The sequence below is a fragment of the Mesoplodon bidens genome (assembly GCF_964165515.1).
Source record: "Mesoplodon bidens genome assembly, chromosome: 4".
Classification (NCBI taxonomy): domain Eukaryota; kingdom Metazoa; phylum Chordata; class Mammalia; order Artiodactyla; family Ziphiidae; genus Mesoplodon; species Mesoplodon bidens.
The window spans coordinates 118,250,757-118,277,924 of record NC_138160.1 but is presented as its reverse complement, the minus strand read 5'-3'; the positions used below and the strand labels follow the sequence as shown (position 1 = coordinate 118,277,924).

Here is a 27,168-nt window from a genome sequence, read left to right as displayed (position 1 = left end):
AGATGTAAAAATCCTCAACAAAATACTAGCAAACAGGGCTTCCCTGGTGGTGCACTGGCTGAGAGTCCGCCTGCCGATGCAGGGGACACGGGTTTGTGCCCCAGTCCGGGAGGATCCCACATGCCATGGAGCAGCTGGGCCCGTGAGCCATGGCCGCTGAGCCTGTGCGTCCAGAGCCTGTGCTCCGCAACGGGAGAGGCCACGACATTGAGAGGCCCGCATATCGAAAAAAGACAAAAAGAAAAAAAAAAAGAAAATACTAGCAAACAGAATCCAACAATATATTAAACGGATCATACACCATGATCAAGTGGGATTTATCCCAGGGATGCAAGGATTCTTCAATATATGCAAATCAATCAATGTGATACACCATATTAACAAACTGAAGAATAAAAACCATATGATCTTCTCAATAGCTGCAGAAAACACTTTTGAGAAAATTCAACACCCATTTATGATAAAAACTCTCCACAAAGTGGGCATAAGAGGGAACCTACTTCAACATAATAAAGGCCATATACAACAAACCCACAGCAAACATTCTCAATGATGAAAAACTGAAAGCATTTCCTCTAAGATCAGGAACAAGACAAGGATGTCCACTCTCACCACTATTATTCAACATAGTTTTGGAAGTCCTCGCCATGGCAATCTGAGAAGAAAAAGAAATAAAAAGAATACAGGGCTTCCCTGGTGGCACAGTGGCTGGGAGTCCGCCTGCCAATGCGGGGGATGTGGGTTCGTGCCTCGGAAGAGGAGGATCCCACATGCCGCGGAGCAGCTGGGCCTGTGGGCCATGGCTGCTGGGCCTGCGCATCTGGAGCCTGTGCTCCGCAACGGGAGAGGCCACAGCAGTGAGAGGCCCGCATACCGCCAAAAAAAAAAAAAAGAGAAAAAAAGAATACAAATTGGAAAAGAAGTAAAACTGTCACTGTTTGCAGATGAGGCAATACTATACATAGAGAATCCTAAAGATGCCACGAGAAAACTACTAGAGCTAATCAATGAATTTGGTAAAGCTGCAGGGTACAAAATTAATGCACAGAAATGTCTTGCATTCCTATATACTAATGATGAAAAATCTGAAAGAGAAATTAAGGAAACACTCCCACCTACCATTGCAACAAAAGGAATAAAATACCTAGGAATAAACCTACCTAGGGAAACAAAAGACCTGTATGCAGAAAACTATAAGACACTGACGAAAGAAATTAAAGATGATGCCAACAGGGCTTCCTTGGTGGCGCAGTGGTTGAGAGTCTGCCTGCCGATGCAGGGGACATGGGTTCATGCCCCGGTCCGGGAAGATCCCACATGCTGCAGAGCAGCTAGGCCCGTGAGCCATGGCCGCTGAGCCTGTGCGTCCAGAGCCTGTGCTCCGCAACGGGAGAGGCCACAGCAGTGAGAGGCCCGCATACCACAAAAAAAAAAAAAAGATGATGCCAACAGATGGAGAGATATACCATGTTCTTGGATTGGAAGAATCAATATTGTGAAAATGACTATACTATCCAAAGCAATCTACAGATTCAATGCAATCCCTATCAAATTACCAATGGCATTTTTTACGGGGACTAGAACAAAAAATCTTAAAATTTGTATGGAGACACAAAAGACCCCGAACACCCAAAGCAGTCTTGAGGGAAAAAAGCGGAGCTGGAGGAATCAGACTCCCTGACTTCAGACTATACTACAAAGCTACAGTAATCAAGACAATATGGTACTGGCACAAAAACAGAAATATAGATCAATGGAACAAGACAGAAAGCCCAGAGATAAACCCACACACCTATGGCAAACTAATCTATGACAAAAGAGACAAGGATATACAATGGAGAAAAGACAGGCTCTTCAATAAGTGGTGCTGGGAAAACTGGACAGGTATGTGTAAAAGAATGAAATTAGAACACTCCCTCACACCATACACAAAAATAAACTCAAAATGGATTAGAGACCTAAAGTAAGACCGGACACTATAAAACTCTTAGAGGAAAACATAGGAAGAACACTCTTTGACATAAATCACAGCAAGATCTTTTTTGATCCACCTCCTAGAGTAATGGAAATAAAAACAAAACTAAACAAATGGTACCTAATGAAACTTAAAAGCTTCTGCACAGCAAAGGAAACCATAAACAAGACGAAAAGACACCCCTCAGAATGGGAGAAAATATTTGCAAACGAATCAACGGACAAAGGATTAATCTCCAAAATATATAAACAGCTCATGCAGCTCAATATTAAAAAAACAAACAACCCAATCCAAAAATGGGCAGAAGACCTAAATAGACATTTCTCTAAAGAAGACATACATATGGCCAAGAAGCACATGAAAAGCTGCTCAACATCTCTAATTATTAGAGAATGAAAATGAAAACTACAATGAGGTATCACCTCACACCAGTTAGAATGGGCATTATCAGAAAATCTACAAACAACAAATGCTGGAGAGGGTTCGGAGAAAAGGGAACCCTCTTGCACGGTTGGTGGGAATGTAAATTGGTACAGCCACTATGGAGAACAGTATGTAGGTTCCTTAAAAAAATAAAAATAGAATTACCATATGACCCAGCAATCCCACTACTGGGCATATACCCAGAGAAAACCATAATTCAAAAAGTCACATGCACCCCAATGTTCACTGCAGCACTACTTACAATAGCCAGGTCATGGGAGCAACCTAAATGCCCATCGACAGATGAATGGATAAAGAAGATGTGGTACATATACAATGGAATATTACTCAGCCATAAAAAGAACAAAATTGGGTCATTTGTGGAAACGTGGATGGATCTAGAGACTGTCATACAGAGTAAAGTAAGTCAGAAAGAGATAAACAAATATCGTATATTAATGCATATATGTGGAACCTAGAAAAATGGTACAGATGAACTGGTTTGCAGGGCAGAAATTGTTACACAGATGTAGAGAACAAATGTATGGACACCAAGAGGGGAAAGTGGCGGAGGTGTGGGTGGTGGTGTGATGATTTGGGAGATTGGGATTGACATGTACACATTGATGTGTATAAAACGGATGACTAATAAGAATAAAAAAAAAAGAATGAAGGCAATAAAAAGAAAATCACTAAATATTACTTGATACCTAAGATATGTTAAAATAAAACTATCCTTATACTAGGATAGTTATAATAAAAAAGACAAATAATAACAAATGTTGGTGAGGATATGGGGAATCTGGAACTCTCATAGCCAATTGGTGGGAATATAAAATGGTACAGCCACTTCGGAAAACAGTCTAGCAGTTCCTCAAAAGATTAAATGTAGAGTTACCATATGACCCATTAATTCTTCTCCTAGGTATATACCCAAGAGAACTGAAACCAAGTGTCTACACAAAAACATATACATGAATGTTCACAGAAGCTCTATTCATAACAGTTGAAATATGAAAACAATCCAAACATCCATCAATTAATGAATGGATAAATAAAATGTGGTATATCCATACAATGAAATATTTAGCCATAAAAAGGAATAAAGTACATGCTACAACATGGATGAACCCTCAAAGCATTATGCCAAGTGAAAGCAGCCAGCCACAAAAAGCCATATATTATATTACTCCACTTATATGAAATGCTCACGATAGGTAAATCCAGAGATAGAAACTAGATCAGCAGTTGCCAGGGGCTGGGGCAGAAGGGAAGAGTGAGGACTACTAACTGCTCATAGGTATGAGGATTCTTTCTAGGGTAATGAAAATGTTCTGGAATTACATAGTGGTGATGGCTGTACAACCTTGTAAATATACTAAAAACCACTGAATTGTATGCCTTAAAAGGGTAAATATTACGGTATGTGAATTACTACGACTCAGAAAATAAAAAGATAAATAAGAGTATCAAATGCAGTGACCTGAAAATGCACACACCTTGGAGTTGGAGGTAAGCTTGAGTTTTGACTTTTCCACTTACTATGTGACTGGACTCCATAGCCTGTTTCCTCTTCTGTAATACTTAGAGAATAACTTGCTGTGAGGGTCAACTAATAAGACATATAAAAGGCCTACTTTATTACCTTGCATTAGGAGACAATAAGGGGGTGGTAGAAATTATTACTATTAGGTAAAACAAGATGAGAAAACAGAGAAAAGATCTTCATTGCATTTCCTGAGTATTCAAATCTGTTCACCAATGACCCTCAAGGGCATCCATGCCTTCTTTCAGCAAGTGTTTACTGAGTGCCTGCAATGAGCCAGGCGCTATTCTAAACACTTGGGATAGAAATTAACCAGACAAAAATTCCTGGCTCCAGGGAGCTTATATTTTAATGAGAGGGAAAGATAATAAACATAATAAATCAATTATGGAGGGGCAGTGACAGAAAGAAAGACAGGGAGAGTGGGGATATAAGATACAATTTAAAATAGGGGGATCAAGGCAGGCCTCATTGAAAAGGTACCACTTGAGGAAAGTCTTGAAAAAGGCAGCACAGGAGCAATGTGGCTAACTCAAGGCAACATTCCAAGCAGAGGGAACACCAAGCCAAAGACCCTAGGGCAGATACACACTAAAATGATATTGGAAGACCAAGAAAGCCAGTGTGGCTGGCATGGAGGTAATGAAGAGCGATTCTGTGGTAGGTGCAAAAGCCAGATTACAAGGATAACAGAACAAGTTAGAAATAAAACTGCTCTTTCAAGAATTTGGTCTGCTACTAAGAAGAAAAGTCAAGGGCCTACTAAAGAAAATTCTTTTGTTTTTTGTTTTTATTTTTTGTAGGATTAGCAGTATAATGGAAGAGAGTATGATCATGAACTTACAATCAGACAGAAACTGTAGCTTCACCACTACACAGGTCAGTTTCCACAGCTGTATAACAAATAATACAGGTAATCCTTACTTTGCACAGTAGTGCTGGTCTGTAAAAATGATCACACAAACTGAACAATGCAATGTGATCTTAATCATCAATGGGAAAAATTACAATTGCCTTGTGACCTTTAAAATTTTTTGTCAACAGGTTAAAACCTCCTTACTATTGATTATAAATATACAGGGAAATTAAACAAAAATAGTTCAACTAATATTTATTTAATACATAACTTAAAACATTATGATAATAACACTGAGAATGAAAATGTTTTATTTCCTTGTAAGAAAACTACTCAAAAGTAGTTTCTGAACAATGTTTACCTTTTTCAACATGATACAGAGTATCTTTTTTATCCCTTCACAATTATCCTATTTCTTTCTACGTTTGGATCAGTTTCCAACATTTCCTTTGCACTTTCAATGTTATGAACTATCTCCAAGAGTTCCTTTAATGTGAAGGTTTTGATGACATCACTTTCTCTTGGACATCATTATCCTTTCCATCACAACTACTTTTCTCATTTATGTCAATAAGTTTGCCTTCACTAAGTTCCTCTGACTGCATATCTAAAGTCTCTTAAACAGCAGCAGTGTCAACATTTCCAGTCAGCTATTTCTTCTGTAACTTGGATTTATCACTTTTTCTTTCTGTGCTGTACTTTCATCTTTGTTAGCAAATTCCCTCTTTCAATGATCTCTTCTTATAAAATGGCTCACGTGGGTTTACCACTGAGAGACAAGGAGGCAACACAACTACACACTTTGCATGAACTGAATAGTTGCAGTGACCAATCAATCACTAACAGACCTTGAAAGAAGAGACATGATTGGTCAGTGATCGTGATTCAGACCTGTTATTTATGTAGTGATTTGTACACTTCAGAGCTAGCAGTAAAGTCTGTACTGTATACAATCACTCAGTTAATATACTAAAATTTGAACCATGTTATTGGGGAACTGGTATTATGAAACTGTGGTAACAAATTTGTGCATACTGGAACAGTGCAAAGTGAGGACTGCCTCTATGTACCTCCCAGGCTTACTGTGGATATGAAACCCAATGTTTAGGGGAGAGGTTAGAATAGTGCTTGCACTCCCATACTATCGTTTATCACTATGTGAATTAGTTACAGACAGATTGAGGGGGTAAAGGAGGCAAAAAGACACCAAAGACACATAACTAAAGAATGAAGATTCTAGATCACAGACAGGAACACACATAATCAGGACCACAGGAGGAAGTGAGAGCCATGGAGTTCTTGTACCCTCAGATGAGAAGTGAAAGCAGAGGTAGCAAGAGGCTTCCAGGCAGTATAAAGTTTAGCATAGCTAGAGAATCTATTTTCTCAGAGGCAGTAAATGAAGCTCTCCTAAAAACTGAACAGGATGGTAATAGAAACGAAGGTTTGAGGAGGGTGGAAGAAACTCTGAAGCAGCTGCTACAGGAAATGGAAAAGTGAATTAACCTGAGGTAAATGAAAGAACTGTGGGAAGAACTAAAGGCCCCGAGTAAGCCAAACAGGATGAACTTACAGTACATTCTTAAAGCTATAGCCCACCTAAATGAATCAAAACTCTTCAATAATTAGCTTACATTCAAATGGACAAGCATAAAGTCTTATAATTTTAAATTTAATTACTTAACCTCACTGTAATAATCCCCCAATTGATCCCCAACTCTAATCTCTCTTTATACCATAACCCCCTCCTTCCAAATTCTCCCTCCCTCCCCAGTTCCTCTTAAACAGTTTCATGCCTCTACAGCTAGCATGATATCATTCTAAATTTGTATCAGGTCAAACGATAAGTGGAACTGGAAGGAAGAAGCACAGTAAATTAAATATATTTACATCCACCCTCACAACCATAGCTCACAACCATAATGGCAAACCCTTAACTTCATGGCTAACATATGGTATTAGTAATGAAAAATACATCAGAAAACATACTGTGTGATGGAGTAAAACAAACAATTTTTTCCATTCAACTATGAATAGCAAATAAGCCATTAGCTTTTTAAAAAATAAATTAATTTATTTTATTTATTTTATTTTTGGCTGCGTTGGGTCTTCGTTGCTGCACACGGGTTTTTCTCTGGCTGCAGCGAGCTGGGGCTACTCTTCGTTGTGGTGTGCAGGCTTCTCACTGTGGTGGCTTCTCTTGTTGGGAGCACAGGCTCTAGGCGTGCGGGCTTCAGTAGTTGTGGCACACGGGCTCAGTAGTTGTGGCTTGCGGGCTCTAGAGTACAGGCTCAGTAGTTGTGGCGCACGGGCTTAGCTGCTCTGCGGCATGTGGGATCTTCCCAGACCAGGGCTCAAACCCATGTCTCCTGCACTGGCAGGCGGATTCTTAACCACTGCACCACCAGGGAAGCCCCAATCCATTAACTTTTTTTTAAAAAAAGAGGGTGGACCTCAAATTTCTGCTAAATGGTCATCTCTATAAAAGGAACATGATATTATAAGATTGACTTGAGATGTTTAATAAGGTAATCAATCAAACTTTAAAAACGATAAATGTAACTGTCAATTAGTTTACAGTGCATACTTGTAAGAGTTATCAAAAGTACTCTTTCTGGGCTTCCCTGGTGGCGCAGTGGTTGAGAGTCCACCTGCCGATGCAGGAGACACAGGATCGTGCCCCGGTCCGGGAAGATCCCACATGCCGCGGAGCAGCTGGGCCCGTGAGCCATGGCCGCTGAGCCTGCGCGTCCGGAGCCTGTGCTCCGCAACAGGAGAGGCCACAACAGTGAGAGGTCCGCGTATCGCAAAAAAAAAAAAAGTACTCTTTCTGTACACAAAAAAGGCAAACTAGGAAAACTGAGGCAGACAGGCAGTCTGTCCAAGGTCACATGATCAGCAGTAAAGGTTGAGAACATAACTGTGTCTTCTGGAACCCACTACTACTGTTCCATCAGCCATGAAATCAGATCTGTCAACATGCCCATCCCCTGGCATTTTCCCCTAACTAAGCTGGGGATAAAAGTTAAGCTCTTCTGGAGTTCGAAACAAGGACAAATGGCAACTGTAAGTAAAGTAAACCAAAAAGCACCGTTCTACATTAGAACAGGACAAGGTAAAGGCCTTTCTGAAGCATCAAATATCTTGAGTAAATTCCCTTCAAAGCAATCCAACTTTTTATAAAGTTATGGGTAAAGGACAGGTTTGAAAAGTGTGTGGGTGTGTGTGTATGAGACACACAAACACACACAAAGTAAAAAAAGAGAGGACTGTTTTTTCTTTTTTAACTTGAGCCTAGGAAACATGAGATATTCTATTATGCCACTCCTTTAAAACAAAGGATGTTGCTAAGTAATATTAATGAATATATACTCTTCTCCCAGAACAATGTCTGGAGTAGATCAAACAAGGTATTGGAACTGGGTCTGAATCCCAACTTTGCTATTTGATGGCTGTGTGACTTCGGGTTGCTTCAGCTCTAAGTCTGTTTTCTCTTCTGTAAAATGAGAATACCATCTCCCACCCCACTGGGCTGTTTTGAAAATTAAATGAAGTAATAAATACGAAGCTCACAAATACTTCTGTGCCCCTTCCACTTTCTCATCTACTTTCTCCAATTCTTAAACCTATTCAGAACATTGTCATTGCTCACATACCAATCATTTCTTATATTTTCAGAAATAAGGGCATGCTAGCAAGTTTCTCAAAGGATGAAGGAAACATTGGCTTTTAATTTGTAGTGATGAAGTAGTAAAGGAGGCACCTCCTTCACTCCCATCTCCATAGTGCAGAAAGTGGTAAAAACCAGTCCTTTTGTGATAATAGTTACAAAGCTTGACTTAGTTCCCCTTGCTGGGCTTTAATTTTTCCAGCTGGTTTTTAAAATTAAAAGAGAGAGAGAGAAATTATGCCAATCTGAGGTTCCTTCAAGTTTTTAAAAACTGGTCATCTCCCTCATATATCCTATTTACAACTTCCCATCCCCAAAAGCCCATGCCATACTATAAAAATGGCTCCTAATCACAATGCCATAGCAGAGGGCACCAAGTCCTCAGAAATTCAGCTATGGAAACATCTCTATAAGCCTTCAAAAGTCCTCCAAGGAGACTCAAAATATAGAGCAAAGTTATATTTTCCCTAAAAACAATACTAAGGATACTTCTAATATGCTCCTTGGCCAGAACTTTTTCTATCTTTAGGTCCAGAAAAAGACAAGAACTCGGCCAGCCCAGCAGAGGAACATGGTTTATCTTCTGTAAGTTATATAATCTACCAGCTCCAGGTGTCTTTACGAATAAAAAAAAACCTTTTTTTAAATTTCCACCTTAAATAGCAGATATACAATAATCTGTACTGCACAATGAGAATGGAAATCACAAAGTATTTATGTCATGGGGGAGACTACACCACCATACACGAAAATATTAACAGAGGTGGTATAGTATAAGGTTGTATAGCCCGATGGGTGATTATTTTCTGCTCTTTGTGTGGGTTTTCTTTTTTAACTTTCTATAATGAATATCTTTTTAAAGAAAGTCTTCAAATAATTTTAAAATGTAAAATATCCTTAATTCATGTCTGTGATACATAAAACTGAGGTTTTCCTAGAAACGAATAACTTAAAGCACTCCAAGAAAGTATATATGCAAATTTTCTTTTTTCAAAGGTATAAAAAAATCCCATGGCTACTAGTGTCACTGCAAAAAGGAAAAAGGAAAATTAGCATACATTATGAAATAAAAGCTGTGTAAAATCAGCTATCTTGAGAAGCTTATCCAAAATATGGGAAAGCCAACTGGTAAAATAAGGGGCCCATCTGCAAACCCAATCTTATTGTCATAATTTTTTTGTTTAGTTGCTGCAGGAGAAGCTCAACTATTATACAGACCCTAACTAGACATTTCTTAAATAGAACATTTTATAAGACCATATTGTTTGTTATCAACTGCCAGATCCAAAAGAAAAGATATTTTAAGACATCCACCTGAATATGCTTTTGAGGACCAGCAAACACAGCCCTGTGTTAAAATGACAGACGCTTCCAGGAAAAGAGTTAAAAGCCATTCATCATCTTAAACATGTTCCAATTATTTATTCATTTCATGATCAATTTCATGGCCATATGTGTAATTCTGATTCCCCCTCTCCCACTAATTTCCTGGATAACCTTGGTCAAGTCACTTTGATCTCTTTATCTCAAAATGATTTTAACTGTCTAAAATTTTTCATTCTCTCAGATATCTCATACTATCCTTGTTAACAATGGCAGGCTTCAGTCTTTAAAATAAAAACTGTCCTATTTACCACACTCCTTTTAAGTTTTTGAAAAGTGAATAAAACTCTGCTCATAAATATAATAAAGAGAAGTCTTTAGTTTTCTGGTTCAAAATAACCTTCTTAAATCATATTACTCTATAGAGGATATTATTCAGCCATTAAAAATTATGTTGTAGGAAAGTACTTAATGATACTGAAAGATGTTCAGGACCCATTAAGTGAAAAAAATAAATGAGCAAAACATAATTCTACCCATGTGAGTATATTCATAAAAAACAAACTGGAGGGGTCAAGACCAAAATGTTAACCATTGATTTCATCTCTGGGTAACAAAATTATAGCTGATTTTTACTTCTCTTTTGCTCTTACTATCAAAAACATGTTCACTGCAGAAAATTAACTTTTGTTAAAGGAATGTTTTCAGTTCTACCCAGAGTAGCCAGACGAATAAGAGGAAAAAAAAAAGAGCAAGCAACCAACATCACAGGTAAGTCTGTTATAAACCACCCTGTACTTAACAGCTGGGCATCTTTTTACACAGTAGAAAGCCAAAAAAAAAAAAAAAAAAAATCCAGCCCTGAATCTGAATACAGGATTCCTAATTCTTGAAAGTTACTTTCTTATTGCTTTAGCTCCACTGATAAACCTACTTTATACCAAATTCTCTTAAACATATCTGATTAAAAGATCTCACCAAAAAGTGATATACCTGTTCTTACTTCTTTGTTATCATTCCACCAACTTTCTTTTTACAAAATAATAAATTGACAGGACCAAGTCTTCACAAAATTATTTGCCAACTTCAAGATAATCAAGGATTAACATGCATTTCCCAACCTGTCCCAATCCCTTCCCTCCAACATCCAAAATTTTTTAATTCATTTTCCATGATCTAGTAACAAAATAAGACATCTTCCACACTTGTCAATGAAGACAAACTAGCAATATAGTTGCAAAGAATAACAGATTTTATAACACAGTTCTTATGGGAAGGAACCAAATGGTGGAATATATCTGGTGCAACTCACCCACCCTGTGACATACAGATGAACATGAACAAAACACTTAATGCTCTCCACCTTCACCTTTCCATTCATCAATGGGTGATATGTGGCAAAAACCACAGACCCCTAGATGACACCTCCATAACTATAGAAAAACTGACAATGATTCAAAGAATTCCTGACAGATGCTTTAAGAGAACTTCCCTGGTGTGTCATTTTTAATCCACAAAACTGTTTATTTTTTGAAAATCAACCCAGAAAAAAAAACATTTAATATGTTATTTAAATACTGTCAGCCCATCTGAATCAGTTCAGGGAGCACCTAGAAAAACTCTCAGTCTACACCCTTCCCCATCCACTCTGGGTAAGAAAAGGAGTTTTGAAATTTCTACTTTTTCTAGTAGACAGAATGGATCTTTTAAAAAAATTAAAAGAGTACCACACATATTCATGTTCTCATCTTCCTTACTAATTCAAGTGTGCCCTGCTGCTATTCAAAAACACTCCAAAGAGAGGCACTTACTTCCTGATTACACATTCAAATAAATGCATAACATGCATTTCAACTTGGAATCACTTTAAGAAATTAACTAGTAGCAACCACGTTTCTACATCATGGTTGAAGTCATGCCAAAGTCAAAAATTCAATACCTAAGATAACTTCCTTAGCTACACTGCACAAATATATTAAGGCAGGAATATTACCCACTGTATCTTAAAGTATTATTATCCTGGTCAGTGTTATTATTTTTGTGAGTTTAACAAGATTGACTTTAAAAAAAAAAAAAGAAGCAATTTCAAAATGACAGGAAACATTAGAATTTAATAACTTCATCCTCCTTTCCTCACTTCCAAGCTGGCTACACCAGAACCCAAGTATTTGCAAAGTAGCATATGCTCACACAAGGGTAGTGATCCAGAAGCAGACAGCATCCCTGACACATCCCAAGTCAAAGAAAATGTAGCCTCCAGCCCAGAGACTTACAGTTTAAGTCAGACAGACAACTTTAAGACATAAAACACCCAGATGCCGACCAGTTAATGACTTTTTGGAATTTATATTTTGCTTTTCCTGCTCAAGTTAAATGAAGAACAACAGAAAATGGATTAAATAGTGAGAGCGGAGGAAGAGGGGTCAATAATGAACAAGTTTTAAATTAATCACAGTCCTCAGGAACATATGAAGGGTAGGAATTGGAGTGGGAGCACTTCTAACAACAGATACAGCCATCACGGGATCACATGAAGAGAGATATCCACAAAAATAAGCAGCGAAAACAGGATGAAAAATCTACCAAAATAGCAAGGGGAAAAGGCAGGATAACAAATGAGAAGCCAGAACTTAAAGCAAGAGTATGAGAAAAATCAGCTGATTTCTTGTTAGATTTAATGAAGAAAGTGATTACACTAATCTGAAAACCTAATTAACTTAAATTTAATCGTTTTCAAAACGTTAAATGTTTCTCTGCTATTGCTCTTCCATAGCATAATTAACACTTTTTGAAACCCATACTCAATATTCCAGGGTAGGAATACTTGTCATTTTTTTTCCTGTGAAAAATTAAAGAGCCCATATATAAGATCAAGCTCATGATTTCAACGTGAATAAAACCACACTAACAAGACCAGACAGATTAAAATGCAGTCTCACACACCCACACAAAGCTCCTCAAAGCTATGTTTCAAGTCTTCACATCATGAACTTAGCAAACCCAGATTTCGCTGTCTCCTGTCTACCTCTCAAATCCTACTCAAAACACTCACTGACAGCTGCTTTGTCCTGATCACATCTGCCTTCTAACATCTATCTTGCAGGCTGGCTATATTAGATGTGGGTATACCAGTCTGAAGCTGTCAACATCTGCACTGGACAGAAGGCCAATTTTCACCTCCTTCAATCTGACTTCAGTTAGTTGCCAGGGAGAAAATTATGCCTCAAGAGCCTGATAACTTGTGTTCAATATTCTTTTGTAAGGGATAAAATACATCATTATTTTCCTTAAAACTGCCTTGCCAAGACCTACAATGGGAAAAAAATATATATATATATATATGTATACAGACACATATATACACACCACAAAAATATGTACACACACACACATATATATGCATGCACACACACCTCTCCATATGTATATACTATTTTCTCCCTGTATACAAATCACTCAAACTATAACAAGGAAGAAGGCCTCTACATCCTCAATTTCACTGCACAATTACTGAGATAAATAAAAGAATGTCTCTTAATATCAATTTAAAACCTTCACTGACTATTCCTTCTTTATAACAATGTCCTTAAAAGACCATCAGTTTTATCCATGTAATTCCGTACTTTCAAGATTTAAAAAAAGCTGAGAAGATATTTGTGCAAGAAGTCCATTAATGAATATGCTCACCAACGAACTGTAACTGCTAAGATCACACAGATCTTAGCAAACTCAACAGTTTTAACTCTAGTGTTTTAGAACACCAATATATACTGCTTTCTTGCTCTAAAAGTTTTGACAAGACACTTTCTACAGAAAAGATGGTTCTTATAACAACTGAAACTTAGTACTGAACAACAATGATTGCTCTCAATAAGCTGAAGTCCTACTTCTACTCAAGAACAATGGGCTTGCATTTTGATCAAAGTTTACCTGAAATGGAATACTGTAATGATCCCAAAGCCAGAGCTTGAAAAGAAAAGCCTCCAAAGAAATCTTAAGACAAATAACTGCCTGACATAAACAGACATGAAAGGTGGGAAACTATAAGCCAAACATTAAAATGTTTGCTTTCTATTTACTTGTCAGGGATACTTAGTAAAAGGATTTACTCTATTTTTACCTTCTATCCATTTGGGGAGATGGGGTATGTAGGTATTACTATTAACTGTTTTTCCAATATTGGAGAGGAGGCCACAGTGAATTATCCAGATGTTTTCATGTTGTCCACCATGTGAATAACAGCACATACATGAGAGATGACTGGGTGTGGTTAGTAGTATGGCAGTCATGGAACAAAAATCAAACCACATGGTCTGGGAGGCAATAAAAGTCACTAGATTTAGCTGCAATCTTTGCTCTTTTCAACTGAACTCAACCACCTTTTCCATGACTACCATAAAACAGGTCCCACCATTAAAATCATTACAGACACACACAATCATGTCTTGATTCTCCAACTTAATACTACCTCTGCATACCAATAGATTAGCGATGAGAAACCTAAAAGATTAGCACCTCTGGTCCAATAAGCCAAGTTACAATTTTTGAAAACCTGGCATAATTCCAATCAATAAGAAAAATAACAGGGATTCAACAAATCAACAAAGGAGCACTAATGTTTATAGATACTTATCACTGCCCTAGGGGCTCTCACAAGCACCATCATGTTTCAGATACAGTCATAAACAAACACGAAAAAATGGTCAACATCAATTACTCCAAATAATGCAAATTTAAAAAAAATAAAGTAGCATTTTACACCTCTAAAGATAGTAAAAGGGCTTCCCTGGTGGTGCAGTGGTTGGGAGTCCGCCTGCCAGTGCAGGGGACACGGGTTCGAGCCCGCAGAGCAACTGGGCCCGTGTGCCACAACTGCTGAGCCTGTGCTCTGGAGTCCATGAGCCGCAGCTGCTGAAGCCCGCGTGCCTGGAGCCCGTGCTCCACAACGGGAGGGACCGCCGCAATGGGAAGCCCGCACACCGCACTGAAGAGTGGCCCCGCTGGCCGCAACTGGAGGGGGCCCACGCACAGCAACAGGGATACGATGCAGCCAAAAATAAATAAATAGATTTAAAAAAAAAAAAAAAGGATAGTAAAAAATTTTAATGGACTATCCCATTACTTGTCAAGAAGGATAATTTGCTTCCATTAAACATCATATTATTATATCCCTTGTTCCCTAGGAGAACGCTCCACCATTCCTTGTGTCGTGGGGTGAACATGTGATCCACACTGGCTCATCAATCTCCTCCGGAGATAGAAACTGGTTTAGAGCCGAGCGTGACCAAAGCAAAGCTAATCAGTCCCCTCCATGACTAAGATATAAACACTAAGAAAGAAAAGTTTTATCTGCTGGGATGACAAAACTAGGATGACCACCTCAAACTAGAGGTGGACATCTTGTCCAATATGTATATATGAAAACAGAGGTAAACAAATACATGGAGGCAAGTGATGAAGGAAGCTTCACATCCTTTCAGTCAAGTCACACTGGCCATGCCTGAACTCAGGATCTACTCCTGGAATTCCCAGTTACTAAGACCCATTAACTCCCTTTTTGCTTAAACAAGTTTGAGTTGAATTTCTGTAACCTGTAATAGGTGAGGTTATATGAACACTAAGCAAACTAGATAGACAGACAGATAGATAGATAGATATAACCCTACTGGAGAACTATTTAGGACTACATTTTTAAAGTCCTAAAATCTATGTCCCTGAGGAAACTTTCTGAATGGTAGTTACATGAGTATACACATATGTAAAACTTCTTCAATCTGTACACCAATTTGTGTACTTTGCTGTATATAAATTATACTCTAATTTTTTTAAAAAAAGATCTGTGTCCCTATATTCCTACTCCAGAAAATACATCTTAAAGATATAATTTTTTGAAAAGGGGAAAACATTATATATACATGGTATTCACTCACTACAGCATTATTAATATCAAAAACATAAAAATAACCTCTAAGTCTAATAACAGGGAAATGATGTAATAGAAAGTACATAGTTTGGTATTTTTAATAAATTTATTTATTTATTTTTGGCTGCATTGGCTCTTTGTTGCTGCGCCCGGGCTTTCTCTAGTTGTGGTGAGCAGGGACTACTCTTTTGTTGCAGCGCGCAGGCTTCTCATTTGCGGTGTCTTCTCTTGTTGCGAAGCATGGGCTCTAAGCGCGCGGGCTTCAGTAGTTATGGCACACGGGCTCAGTAGTAGTGGCTCGCGGGCTTAGCTGCTCCACAGCACGGGGGATCTTCCCGGGCCAGGGATCAAACCCATGTCCCCTTCATTGGCAGGCAGATTCTTAACGACTGCGCCACCAGGAAGGCCCAGAAAGCACATAGGTTTAAAGATAATAAATTCCAAGGTTATACTAAATCATAAAAAAATGCCTGTAATTAGTGTTAAATTTTTTTAAAGGAAATAGTAAAATGATATCAAAGCTAGAAATAAAACTAGGGTAAAATGCATATGCGTGTAGCCAAGGACTTGAAAAGAAACACAAAACTAAATAAATATAAAATACTATTTATAATAATTCAAAAAATAAAATAATGTAAACTAATAAAACATATAGAGGATATATATATTATATATATATACATGGTGCTAAGCACTAATGAAAGAAATAAAAAAGATCTAAATTGATGGAAACATATTTTGTTCATAGAAGACTCAATATAGTAAAAATATCAATTCTCCCCAAATTGATTACAAGTTTAATGTAATTCCTACCAAAATTGCAGCTTTTTTGTAGACATAGACAAGATTATCTAAAATTTATATGGAAAAGCAATAAAAACTAGAATAGCTAAAACAATTTAGAAAAAGAATAAAGGGGGAGGAATCACTCTACCCACTTCTAAGACTCATAGCTACAGCAATAAAGACTGTGTGAGCACTGGCAGAGGGACAGACACATAGATAATACAACAAAACGGAGAACCCAGAAATAATCTCACACAAGTACAGGTGACTGATTTTTAACAGGGTGCAAAAGCAATTCAATGAAGGAAAGACAGTCTTTTCAACAAATGATACTGGAACAGCTGGATGTTTGCAAGGGAAAAAAGAACTCAACCTAAACCTCACATTTTATACAAAAACTAACCCAAAATGAGTCTGAGAGTTAAACGTAAAACATAAAACTTGGGGCTTCCCTGGTGGTGCAGTGGTTGAGAATCTGCCTGCCAATGCAGGGGACATGGGTTCGAGCCCTGGTCTGGGAAGATCCCACATGCCGCGGAGCAGCCAGCCCCGTGAGCCACAATTACTGAGCCTGCGCGTCTGGAGCCTGTGCTCCGCAACAAGAGAGGCCGCGATAGTGAGAGGCCTGCGCACCGCGATGAAGAGTGGCCCCCGCTCGCCGCAATTAGAGAAAGCCCTCGCACAGAAACGAAGACCCAACACAGCCGTAAATAAATAAATAAAATACACACACCTTTAAAAAAAAAAAAAAAAAAAAAAAAAAAAAAAAAACATAAAACTTCATGAGCTAACATAAAGCTTGTTAAAGAATTCTTAGACGTGACACCAAAAGCACGATCCATGGGCTTCCCTGGTGGCGCAGTGGTTAAGAATCCGCCTGCCAATGCAGGGGACACGGGTTCGAGCCCTGGCCCAGGAAGATCCCACATGCCATGGAGCAACTAAGCCTGTGTGCCACAACTACTGAGCCCACGTGCTACAACTGCTGAGCCCACGTGCCACAACTACTGAAGGCCACGCACCTAGAGCCTGTGCTCCACCACAAGAGAAGCCACCACAACGTGAAGTCCGAGCACTGCAACAAAGAGTAGCCCCACTCGCCACAACCAGAGAAAGCCCGCACGCAGCAACAAAGACCCAATGCAGCCAAAAATAATTTTTTTAAAAAAAAAAAGCACGATCCATAAATGGGGGGGAATATCAATAAATTGGACTTCATCAAAATTAAAAACTTACTATGCAAAAGACCTGTTAAGAGGATGAAAAGACAAGCTACATCCACACTATGGAGTACTCACAGACAAACTACTGATAGACACACCAACTTGGATGGCTCTCAAGAGCAACATGTTAAGTGGAAAAAAAAAAAAAGCCAATTTTGAAAGGTCATATACTTATATACAGTATATTATACTGTATGATTCCACTTACACAATATTCTGGGAATGACAGAATTAGAGATGGAGACAGATTAGTTGCCAAGGGTTAGGGATGGTGGGGAATATAAGCAACATGGGTATGACTATAACGGGTAGCATGAGGGAGAGCTTTGTGGTGATGGAATAGTTCTGTATCTTGATTGCAGAGATGGTTACACAAATCTTCACAGGTGATAAAACCAGAGAATTACTGTGCCAATGTCAGTTTCCTGGTGTTGATACTGCACTATAGTTCCATAAAATGTAACCATTAGGGGAAACTGGGTAAAGGTATACTGGACTGCTCTGTACTATCCATACTGGACTGCTCTGTACTATCTTTGCAAATCCCTGTGAATCAAAATAAAAAGTTAAGAAAAATAATAATGTTAGTTGACTTTTTATTAGTGTAAATAAACACTGAAGCAAATAATGTAATGGAATTTTTTTCAGCTTGATGGAAAAATGCGTACCAGAACCTTAGAATGGCTCTAAACTGAGGAGAGTATGCTAATTTTAGGTAATTCACCTGGAGTTTTTAGTAGCACACACTGCCTCAATATATACCCTAAGTGATTCAAGTCTGAGGAAAATATTGTAATTTTTCACATACCAGGTCCCTTAGTTTTATCTATAAAGAAAATTAGCCATTTACCACAGGCCAAACTGGCAGTAAACCAGCTTGACAACGGGCCAACTCTCCCTTTCCACGGTCTCTTGCAACAGTCCTGTCCTTAATAGCACCATCTCACCGCCCACCTCCTTGATGGTTTCCTGACTGTAGGTCTGGCCTCCAGGCTCGCCCCCAACCACTTTTAAGCTTCCTGCACACACCTGAGAAACTAATCTCTCCCAAACACCACTTTTTTTCATATTCTGTGTTGCCCAGATGGCAGAAATTCTTAAAAACAGGAACAAAGTTAAGGAGACATGTTTCAGTTTAATTTAAGAAGAAAAAAGCTTTAAAAATAAACACAAGGCTGGAAAAAGCTGCTTCCAGAGGTAGCAAGTCCTGAGTCACTACATATATTTAAATATATGGGAAACTGAACCTGGGAGACCTGTTCCAGCCACAGAACCCTCTAGTCCTGTGTCATTTCCCGGACAGTGCTCCCTTCTTCACCTGGCATTCCAAGCCACCCTCTAAAATCTAGCTTCCAAGCTCTTTCTTATCCAACCTCTCCTCCCAGCACTCCTCTCCAGTCACAACCCTCACTGTTCCTCACCCACATCTTGCTCTGTCTGCTGGTTTTCTTACCTGAATGACTTTTTCCCCTCCCTTCTTTCACCTTTCAAGATCCACTACTGCACCTTCAGGAAGCTTTTCTAATCCCATGCTTAACCTCCTAGTCCACTCCATTCTTTGCATGACACTCATGCTATTATTAATTTACATTTCCATATGTCCTGATTATAAGCTCCAAGATGAAACAGGAAAAACAGCCTCCTGTCTGCCTTTTTTCTTTTTGGCCGCACCGCTCTGCATGCAGAATCTTAGTTCCCTGACCAGGGACTGAAACTAAGCCCCCTACAGCAGGGGTCCCTAACCCCCAGGCCACGGACAGGTGCTGCGGACTGTTAGGAACCGGGCTGCACAGCAGGAGGTGCAAAGGAGGTGTGGGCAAGGGAGCGAAGCTTCATCTGCCTGCTCCCCATCACTCGCATCACCACCTGAACCATCCCCACCCCCATCCGTGGAAAAACTGTCCTCCACAAAATGGGTCCCTGGTGCCAAAAAGGTTGGGGACCACTGCAGTGGAAGCACTGAGTCCTAACCACTGGACTGCCAGGGAATTCCTGCAGACAGTCTCTCTGCATCAGAGACCACACATGGTCACCCAGCCCCTTCCCCACTCTGGTGTCTCTAAACACAAGCTTCTTCCCAGGAAACCCACTGTTGTGCAGTACACCAATCATTGGTCCCTTTACCGAACAGAGTATCATTAGAAGCCGTGCGGGAATACATAAAGGTGCACCTCAGGGCTTCCCTGGTGGAGCAGTGGTTGAGAGTCCGCCTTCCGATGCAGGGGACACAGGTTCGTGCCCCGGTCCGGAAAGATCCCACATGCCGTGGAGCGGCTGGGCCCGTGAGCCATGGCCGCTGAGCCTGTGCGTCCGGAGCCTGTGCTCCGCAGCGGGAGAGGCCACAACAGTGAGAGGCCCGCCTACCGCAAAAAAAAAAAAAAAAAAAAGGTGCACCTCAGATTCTTGGGGCCTTCTCCTCCCTCCTCCACCCAGAAATGCCCAAGAGCTGTAGGGAAGAAGTCACTGATGCAGCAGCAAGTCTCTGTTCTTGGCCTTTGAGATCTAACTGTGAATTGTAACTAATGGATTAAAAACCCTGTTCTAGTAGAAACTATTCCTCATCAGTCAACTTCCGATTTACCATCACTGGTTCTCCTTTATTAATGTCTCCCCTTTTCAAACAAGTTTCATTTAGGCTTTCCCATCTCTGTCCCTTGGATGTCCCCTAATCAGTTAAGGGCCCTCTTTTTCTCATCAGAGCCCTATTCAAGGATTCACGAATACTCTTTTCCAGGTATCGTTAAAATACATCAATATATGGGCTTCCCTGGTGGCGCAGTGGTTAAGGATCCGCCAACCAATGCGGGGGACGTGGGTTCGAGCCCTGGTCCGGGAAGATCCCACGTGCTGCGGAGCAACTAAGCCCGCGAGCCACAACTACTGAGCCCATGTGCCACAACTACTGAAGCCCATGCATCTAGAGCCCGTGCTCCGCAACAACAGAAGTCACTGCAATGAGAAGCACACGCACCGCAACAAAGAGTAGCCCCCACTCACCACAACTAGAGAAAGCAGCACACAGCAACGAAGACCCAACGTGACCAAAAATAAACAAATTAAATAATTTTTTTTAAATCAATATATATGGGCTTCCCTGGTGGCACAGTGGTTGAGAGTCTGCCTGCCGATGCAGGGGACACGGGTTCGTGCCCTGGTCCAGAAAGATCCCGCATGCCGGGGAGCGGCTAGGCCCGTGAGCCATGGCCGCTGAGCCTGCGCGTCTGGAGCCTATGCTCCGTAACGGGAGAGGCCACAACAGTGAGAGGCCCGCGTACCGCAAAAAAAAAAAAAAAAAAAAATCAATATATATATAAGGAATGGATGCTAATGGGTATGAGATTTCTTTGGGGGGTGATGAAAATGTTCTGGAATTAAATAATGGTGACAGCTGCCCAATTCTGTGAATATACTAAAAACCACTGAATCATATACATTTTAAAAGGGTGAATTTTATGTTAAGTGAATTACATCTTAATTTCTTTTTTTTTAAGGTAAGATTCTCCACTAGTATCCCTGCATTTACATTTGGCAGTGGGGAGGAAACTCACCTTAATTTTTGGAAAGAGCCTTTTCTCACAAAATTCTTGGAGAACATAGTCAATTACCTTCCTCAAACATTTAAGTGCCTATCATCTAAGCCTGTGCGCCACAACTACTGAGTCTGTGCTCTAGAGCCCGTGAGCCACAACTACTGAGCCCGCGTGCCACAACTAATGAAGTGCACGCACCTAGAGCCCATGCTCTGCAACAAGAGAAGCCACTGCAATGAGAAGCCCGCACGCCACAATGAAGAGTAGCCCTGCTCACCGCAACTAGAGAAAGCCCATGCCCAGCAACAAAGACCCAACGCAGCCATAAATAAATAAATAAATAAATACACATCCTTTAGCAATTAAGTGTTCCAGTGGATAAGCAACAGACGTGAAATGCAAAGGATTCTAACTCTACTTCATTAGTCAATCTGCTATGGAGCGCTAGATAAATCATAATTACTCTATGTTTTATATACCAGTAAAATTCAGAGCAGTTAGGTCAGAGTTTTGCCTAAGTGCTCAGGACCACTGAAAGCGGGCCTGGGAAAGGTTTTTGCATTAATTATCTTTCCCTACCCAATAAATTACCCCAAAATTTGGTTGCTTAAAATAAATATTTATTATCTCCCCAAGTTTTCTGTGGGTCAGGAATTCAGGGTTGGTTGGGGCTGCCATCACCTGAAACTTGACTGTAGCTGGGGGATGTGCTTCCAAGGCAGCTTGCTTACATGCTTGGCAAATTGGTACAAGAGACATCAGTTCCTCTCCACAAAACCTCCTGAGTGTCCTTTTAACATAGCAGCCAGCTTCCCCAGAGTGAATAACCCATGAGAAAGAGATAAGAGGATACAACACTCTTTTTATGACTCTGCTTTGAAAGTAAATAGTATAACTTCCACATCCCATTCTATTCTTTATAGAACCAAGAGTCTCTAAGTACAACACACATTCAAGAGAATCAAAGGTAGAGGCCACTTTTTAAACGGAGAGGTGTCAAAGAACCTGCAGATATATTAACATCACTTCAGGGTTTCAAACGATGAGTAAACAGCTTCAACAACATAACCAACAAGGTTTGGTTGACTAAAGAATCTGTGCTTAACCATTTTCATACCACGTATTTTCTACTTATGATAGGAGAAAGGCTGCATCACCATTTGTTAACAATCACCAAAGAAAAAAGTAAGCCAACAGAAAAAAGGCAAGGCACTTCAGCTTTTCAGATCTGATACAGTAACGATGATGACAGGCAGTTGTATATTTGCTTTAGTTTTACTTTTGTTTTGTTTTGTCTTCCTGCAAGGAGAAGGAAAATTATGGTGACTAAATCATGAACAGATCAAAAATAATTGCAAAGCTGGACTGGGACGAACAAGTATTTATGATTCAGAGCCACATAAAAGATTTTCTCAGATATAAACAAGAAAAACAAAGAAACAGAAATTTAGATATGCATTCATAATGGGGGGGTGCTTGGGGAGAGTGTATTATACCATGATTGCTACAGATTTGTATCAGAGTAACTTCTGAAACAAGGAACATATACAGTGGAAAAAAAAGTTACTTGCAATAATTAAGCTTTATTTTGAAAATAAATGTCTTAGTCACTGGACAATGAACACTTGACCAAATTCACCTGTTAAGATTGTTTCATTAGAGGAGGCAAGAAGGCCTAGGAAACAAAACTTTCTGAGGTCAGTGAAGTAACAGCTGTCCTGATTTCCTCAACAGGAAGCTCAAAAATTGTCCTGAATTGGAAAATTAAACCACTTTAAAATAAACTCATTAAAAACCCACTCTACCAAGTTGATAGTGTCCTGCCAAAATTCAAGTCCACCCAGAACCTGTGAATGTGGCCTTATTTAGATATAGGGTCTTTGCAGATATAACCAAATTAAGATGAGGTCATACTGAGTGGACCTTAAATCAGTGACTAATGTCCTTATAAGAGGTAACTTTGCAACACAGAGATACATTGAGAATAAATACCATGTGACAAAAAGAGCCAGATATTGGAGTGATGTGTCTATAAGCCAAGGAATGCCAAGGATTGCCAGCAACAACCAGAAGCCAGGAAAGAACATGGAACAGATTCTTCATCTGAGACCCCAAGAAAGAATCAACCCTGCTGACGCCTTGATTTCAGATATCAGGCCTCCAGAACTTTAAAAAAAAAATTTCTGTTGTTCTAAGCTACCAAGTTTGTTGTAATTTATTTATGGCAGCCAGAGAAAACTAATACATCCACCTAGCTAGTATTACGGAACTTAAGTAATCTCATCATTTGCAGTATTAAAATATTTATTCACAAACTCAGAACAATGGGAGATAGCATCTCCATTTAATGCACTGCTCTTTTTGGGTACTGTCACAGGGATGAATTTGACTTAAGATTCCAATGGACTACGTACATTGCTGTCAGCCATCAGAGAGCCACTGGGGTTCTCCCAAAAGCCAGTAAAGCACATGCACAGAGCAGGAGGTCAGTTCACCTTAGATGATATCCAACAGCTGTAAAAAAAAAAAACCTATGTCTTTGTTGAAGTCCTCCTGCTGGACCAGAAGTTTAACACAAAACTGCAGGTTTCAAGAAGTTAATCGGGGCTTCCCTCGTGGCGCAGTGGTTGAGAGTCCGCCTGCCAATGCAGGGGACACGGGTTCGTGCCCCGGTCCGGGAAGATCCCACATGCCACGGAGTGGCTGGGCCCGTGAGCCATGGCCGCTGAGCCTGCGCGTCCGGAGCCTGTGCTCCGCAGTGGGAGAGGCCACAGCAGTGAGAGGCCCGCGTACCGCAAAAAAAAAAAAAAAAAAAGAAAGAAAAGAAGTTAATCGTCCAGATTTAAAGTCCTCTTATCTAGATAACCAACAAGGACCTACTGTATAGCACAGGGAACTCTGTTCAATATTCTGTAATAACCTAAATGGGAAAAGAATTTGAAAGAAGAATAGATACATGTATATGTATAACTGAATCACTTTGCTGTACACCTGAAACTAATACAACATTGTCAATCAACTATATTCCAATATAAAATAAAATAAATTTTTTAATAATAAAGTCCTCTTATATTGTGCTTATTACATCATAGTGATGACAGTTTTTCTAATAGTAACTACTGATAAGCTGTGGGTTACAATTTCACTTTTTACTACTTCTGAGTTTCCAAAAAAAATGTTTCCCTTAAGCTCACATTTAAATTATTTTAAACTCAAGCCAGTGTAAATATGCATGGCTGATTTAACATACCAGTCTGACAGAATGAAGCAGTTTCTAGTGTATTTTCAGAATGGCTGGACATTTTTCCATTTTATCACCCTTACATCTTCAGCACAAACTAAGAGATATTACATAGGATAAAATATAAACTTCTGCCCCATTTATTTCCTATCAAATTGTGTTATAACATTTCTAAGACTCAACTATTATTTGGAACACCCAAGGGAACTGGATTCAGAGTCTCCAAAAAAGACGTTCCTTTGTTAATCTCTCCTGATTTAAGCTTAAGCCAGTACAACTTAATACATCTCCACTAAGTGAATATTCATAGTTACTTGAGCAACTGGCAAGAATATAAAAATGAAAATACTGACCACAAAAAGTCACCTTTAAGGATTATTTTTCTAGAAAGGCCTGCCTCTCTATATATAAAAAGCGATATTGACCTACCTTGTTTTCGAACATCTTCTACAGCAGCCACAAGCTCCTCCTTGAGAAACTGACTCTCCTTTGCAATTTTATCTCCCTTCTCCAAGAAATTCTCAGTTGCCTGTTCAACAGATGCAGCCAAAACATGGGCCTTCTTAGAACGACCTCTCTTCTTATTAGAGGGCCCCTTGCTATTGGTGTTTACCAGGGTTGTAACCTAAAAGTTTCATTTTTGAAAATTAAATTGTAGTCAATTAAAATTTTTAAAAAAACAAAGACTAACATCTTTAAAGGTAGCAAGAATAAATTATTCATAATAAAATGAAACATGACACTTATGAGATTCCACTAAGCATTAACAAATAACATACAACTCTCTCCATATTTAAGATATTCAGGAATGATACTCTATTTAGTTTCCAAAATAATTTAGCTATCTCAATATGTAAGCTAAGAAATATAATGAATATTTTAATTTCTCAAACATGATCATTAGGTTTTTAAGCTTCATTTTACAAATTAAAAACTGGTAACAAACAAGTTACATGTCTCTACTGCATGTCATCAAGAAGGTTAGAAAGAGGTTACCAATGAATTTATTAGATCTACCTGGAGGTCACATTTTTCCATGTTTTCAACCTGTGCAAAATGTTTTAAGATAACTTGCTTCTGAAATCTTTTCAGTGTATTCACACAAATCACAATTAATTAGGAAAGGTCCTTAATAAAGAAAGGAACAATTGCCCAAAGCAGCCTACTGTGATGATGTTTTAAGTTCCAGACATTAACCATCATTAACACATATAATAATGATGATCTGTATAGGTTGAAGATGACTAAACATTTATTAGTGTAATGCGGTCCACAGACCTGAGAGCTGCAGTAGATGGGCCCCAAGAAAGTAAATATTCTCGAGTATTACCACACACTCCTACTTACTTACTTACTTATTTATAATACTAGTTTATATTTATGAGCTAGAATGGAGTTTTTTAAAAAGCTAGCACATGCCATTACATCTCATTTTCGTGCTCACACAGTATCTGTCTGTCTGTCTGTCTCTCTCACATACACACACACACACGAGTAAAATGTGCCAAAACACTAAAAGTGCATAGCTAGTTGCTAACAGTTAATGAAATGTCATCACACTGTGATATGTGTACTTATAACAAGACATACCAAACCTACACCCTCAAGTTAAATGACCTGTTAATCAATCCTAGACAACAAAAGGTGTGTTAAGCAGGGTGAAGAAGCTTAACAGTCAAGGTTCCACATCCTATCTTTTTTGGAAATACTTTTAAGTATTAGTTGCACTACATACCACTAGCCCCTATTACTGCCAGTAAGACTGAAAAAATGGCAGCAAGTGTGTTTCTAAAGGGCTAAATGAATCCACACATCAATATTTAACTATTAGCGGAGCCAAACTGTCTCATTACTATCAGCCTAAACTCAACCACTCAAATTAAGGCTTTAAACTAAATAACCTTGCCCTGTGTTTATTACCGGGGCCTATTGCTATGGAATCATGTTACAACAACTATGTATTTGTTTGCAGATTCTTACCTGGGTAACAAGAGGCTCCAACAGTCTTTCAACTGCCAGAGTCCTGATCTCTAGACTTTTGGGGTCCCATTTGAAGTTTATGTTGCCTGCGTGGACAGCAGTCATTTCTGAAAGAGAAAGAGACAAAGTCAGGCAAGTATCAAACACAAACATGAAACATATAACAAATCTTCTCCTACTTAAGGACTTTTATACCAGGAAAGCTACAATCACCACAAGATGAAAAAAATTCTTAACAGCCTGCACGTGAGGGCCCATAATTCTTACAACCTCTTACACTTAAGATTTCGAGTTTACAAACATTAGGGCTACTGTAAGAGGGCATTCCCAAACACACAGAGCTTTTTTCCCTTTCGGCTTCTCTGGCACCAAGACACTTCTACCTCGAGTTTTTTCCACACTGACTTAGAATTAGTATGAAAAGCTAAAGTGGAAGAAGACATACAAAAGATTCTGGTTTTTCTTATTCCAAAATATTTATACTACACTATTATCTAAAAGGTAAACCTCACTTCATTGTTTGATGGATTCTTAGAGAATATCTTGTCTAACTGTATTAAAACATAATGCTTGGGCTTCCCTGGTGGCGCAGTGGTTGAGAGTCCACCTGCTGATGCAGGGGACACGGGTTCGTGCCCCGGTCCAGAAGGATCCCACATGCCACGGAGCGGCTGGGCCCGTGAGCTATGGCC

General features: G+C 39.3%; 1 protein-coding gene across 1 annotated transcript in view; it reads right to left on the bottom strand.

Moving 5' to 3' along the window:
- The window catches only part of CTNNA1 (catenin alpha 1), a 183,250-nt gene that overhangs the window by 130,719 nt on the left and 25,363 nt on the right, over positions 1-27,168 (bottom strand). The window contains exons 2-3 of the mRNA XM_081230886.1: positions 26,477-26,583; positions 24,926-25,121 (exon numbers count right to left, since the gene is read on the bottom strand). Coding sequence (XP_081087012.1) covers positions 24,926-25,121; positions 26,477-26,581 — 301 coding nt within the window. The 5' untranslated portion in view covers positions 26,582-26,583. The remainder of the gene's footprint in view (positions 1-24,925; positions 25,122-26,476; positions 26,584-27,168) is intronic.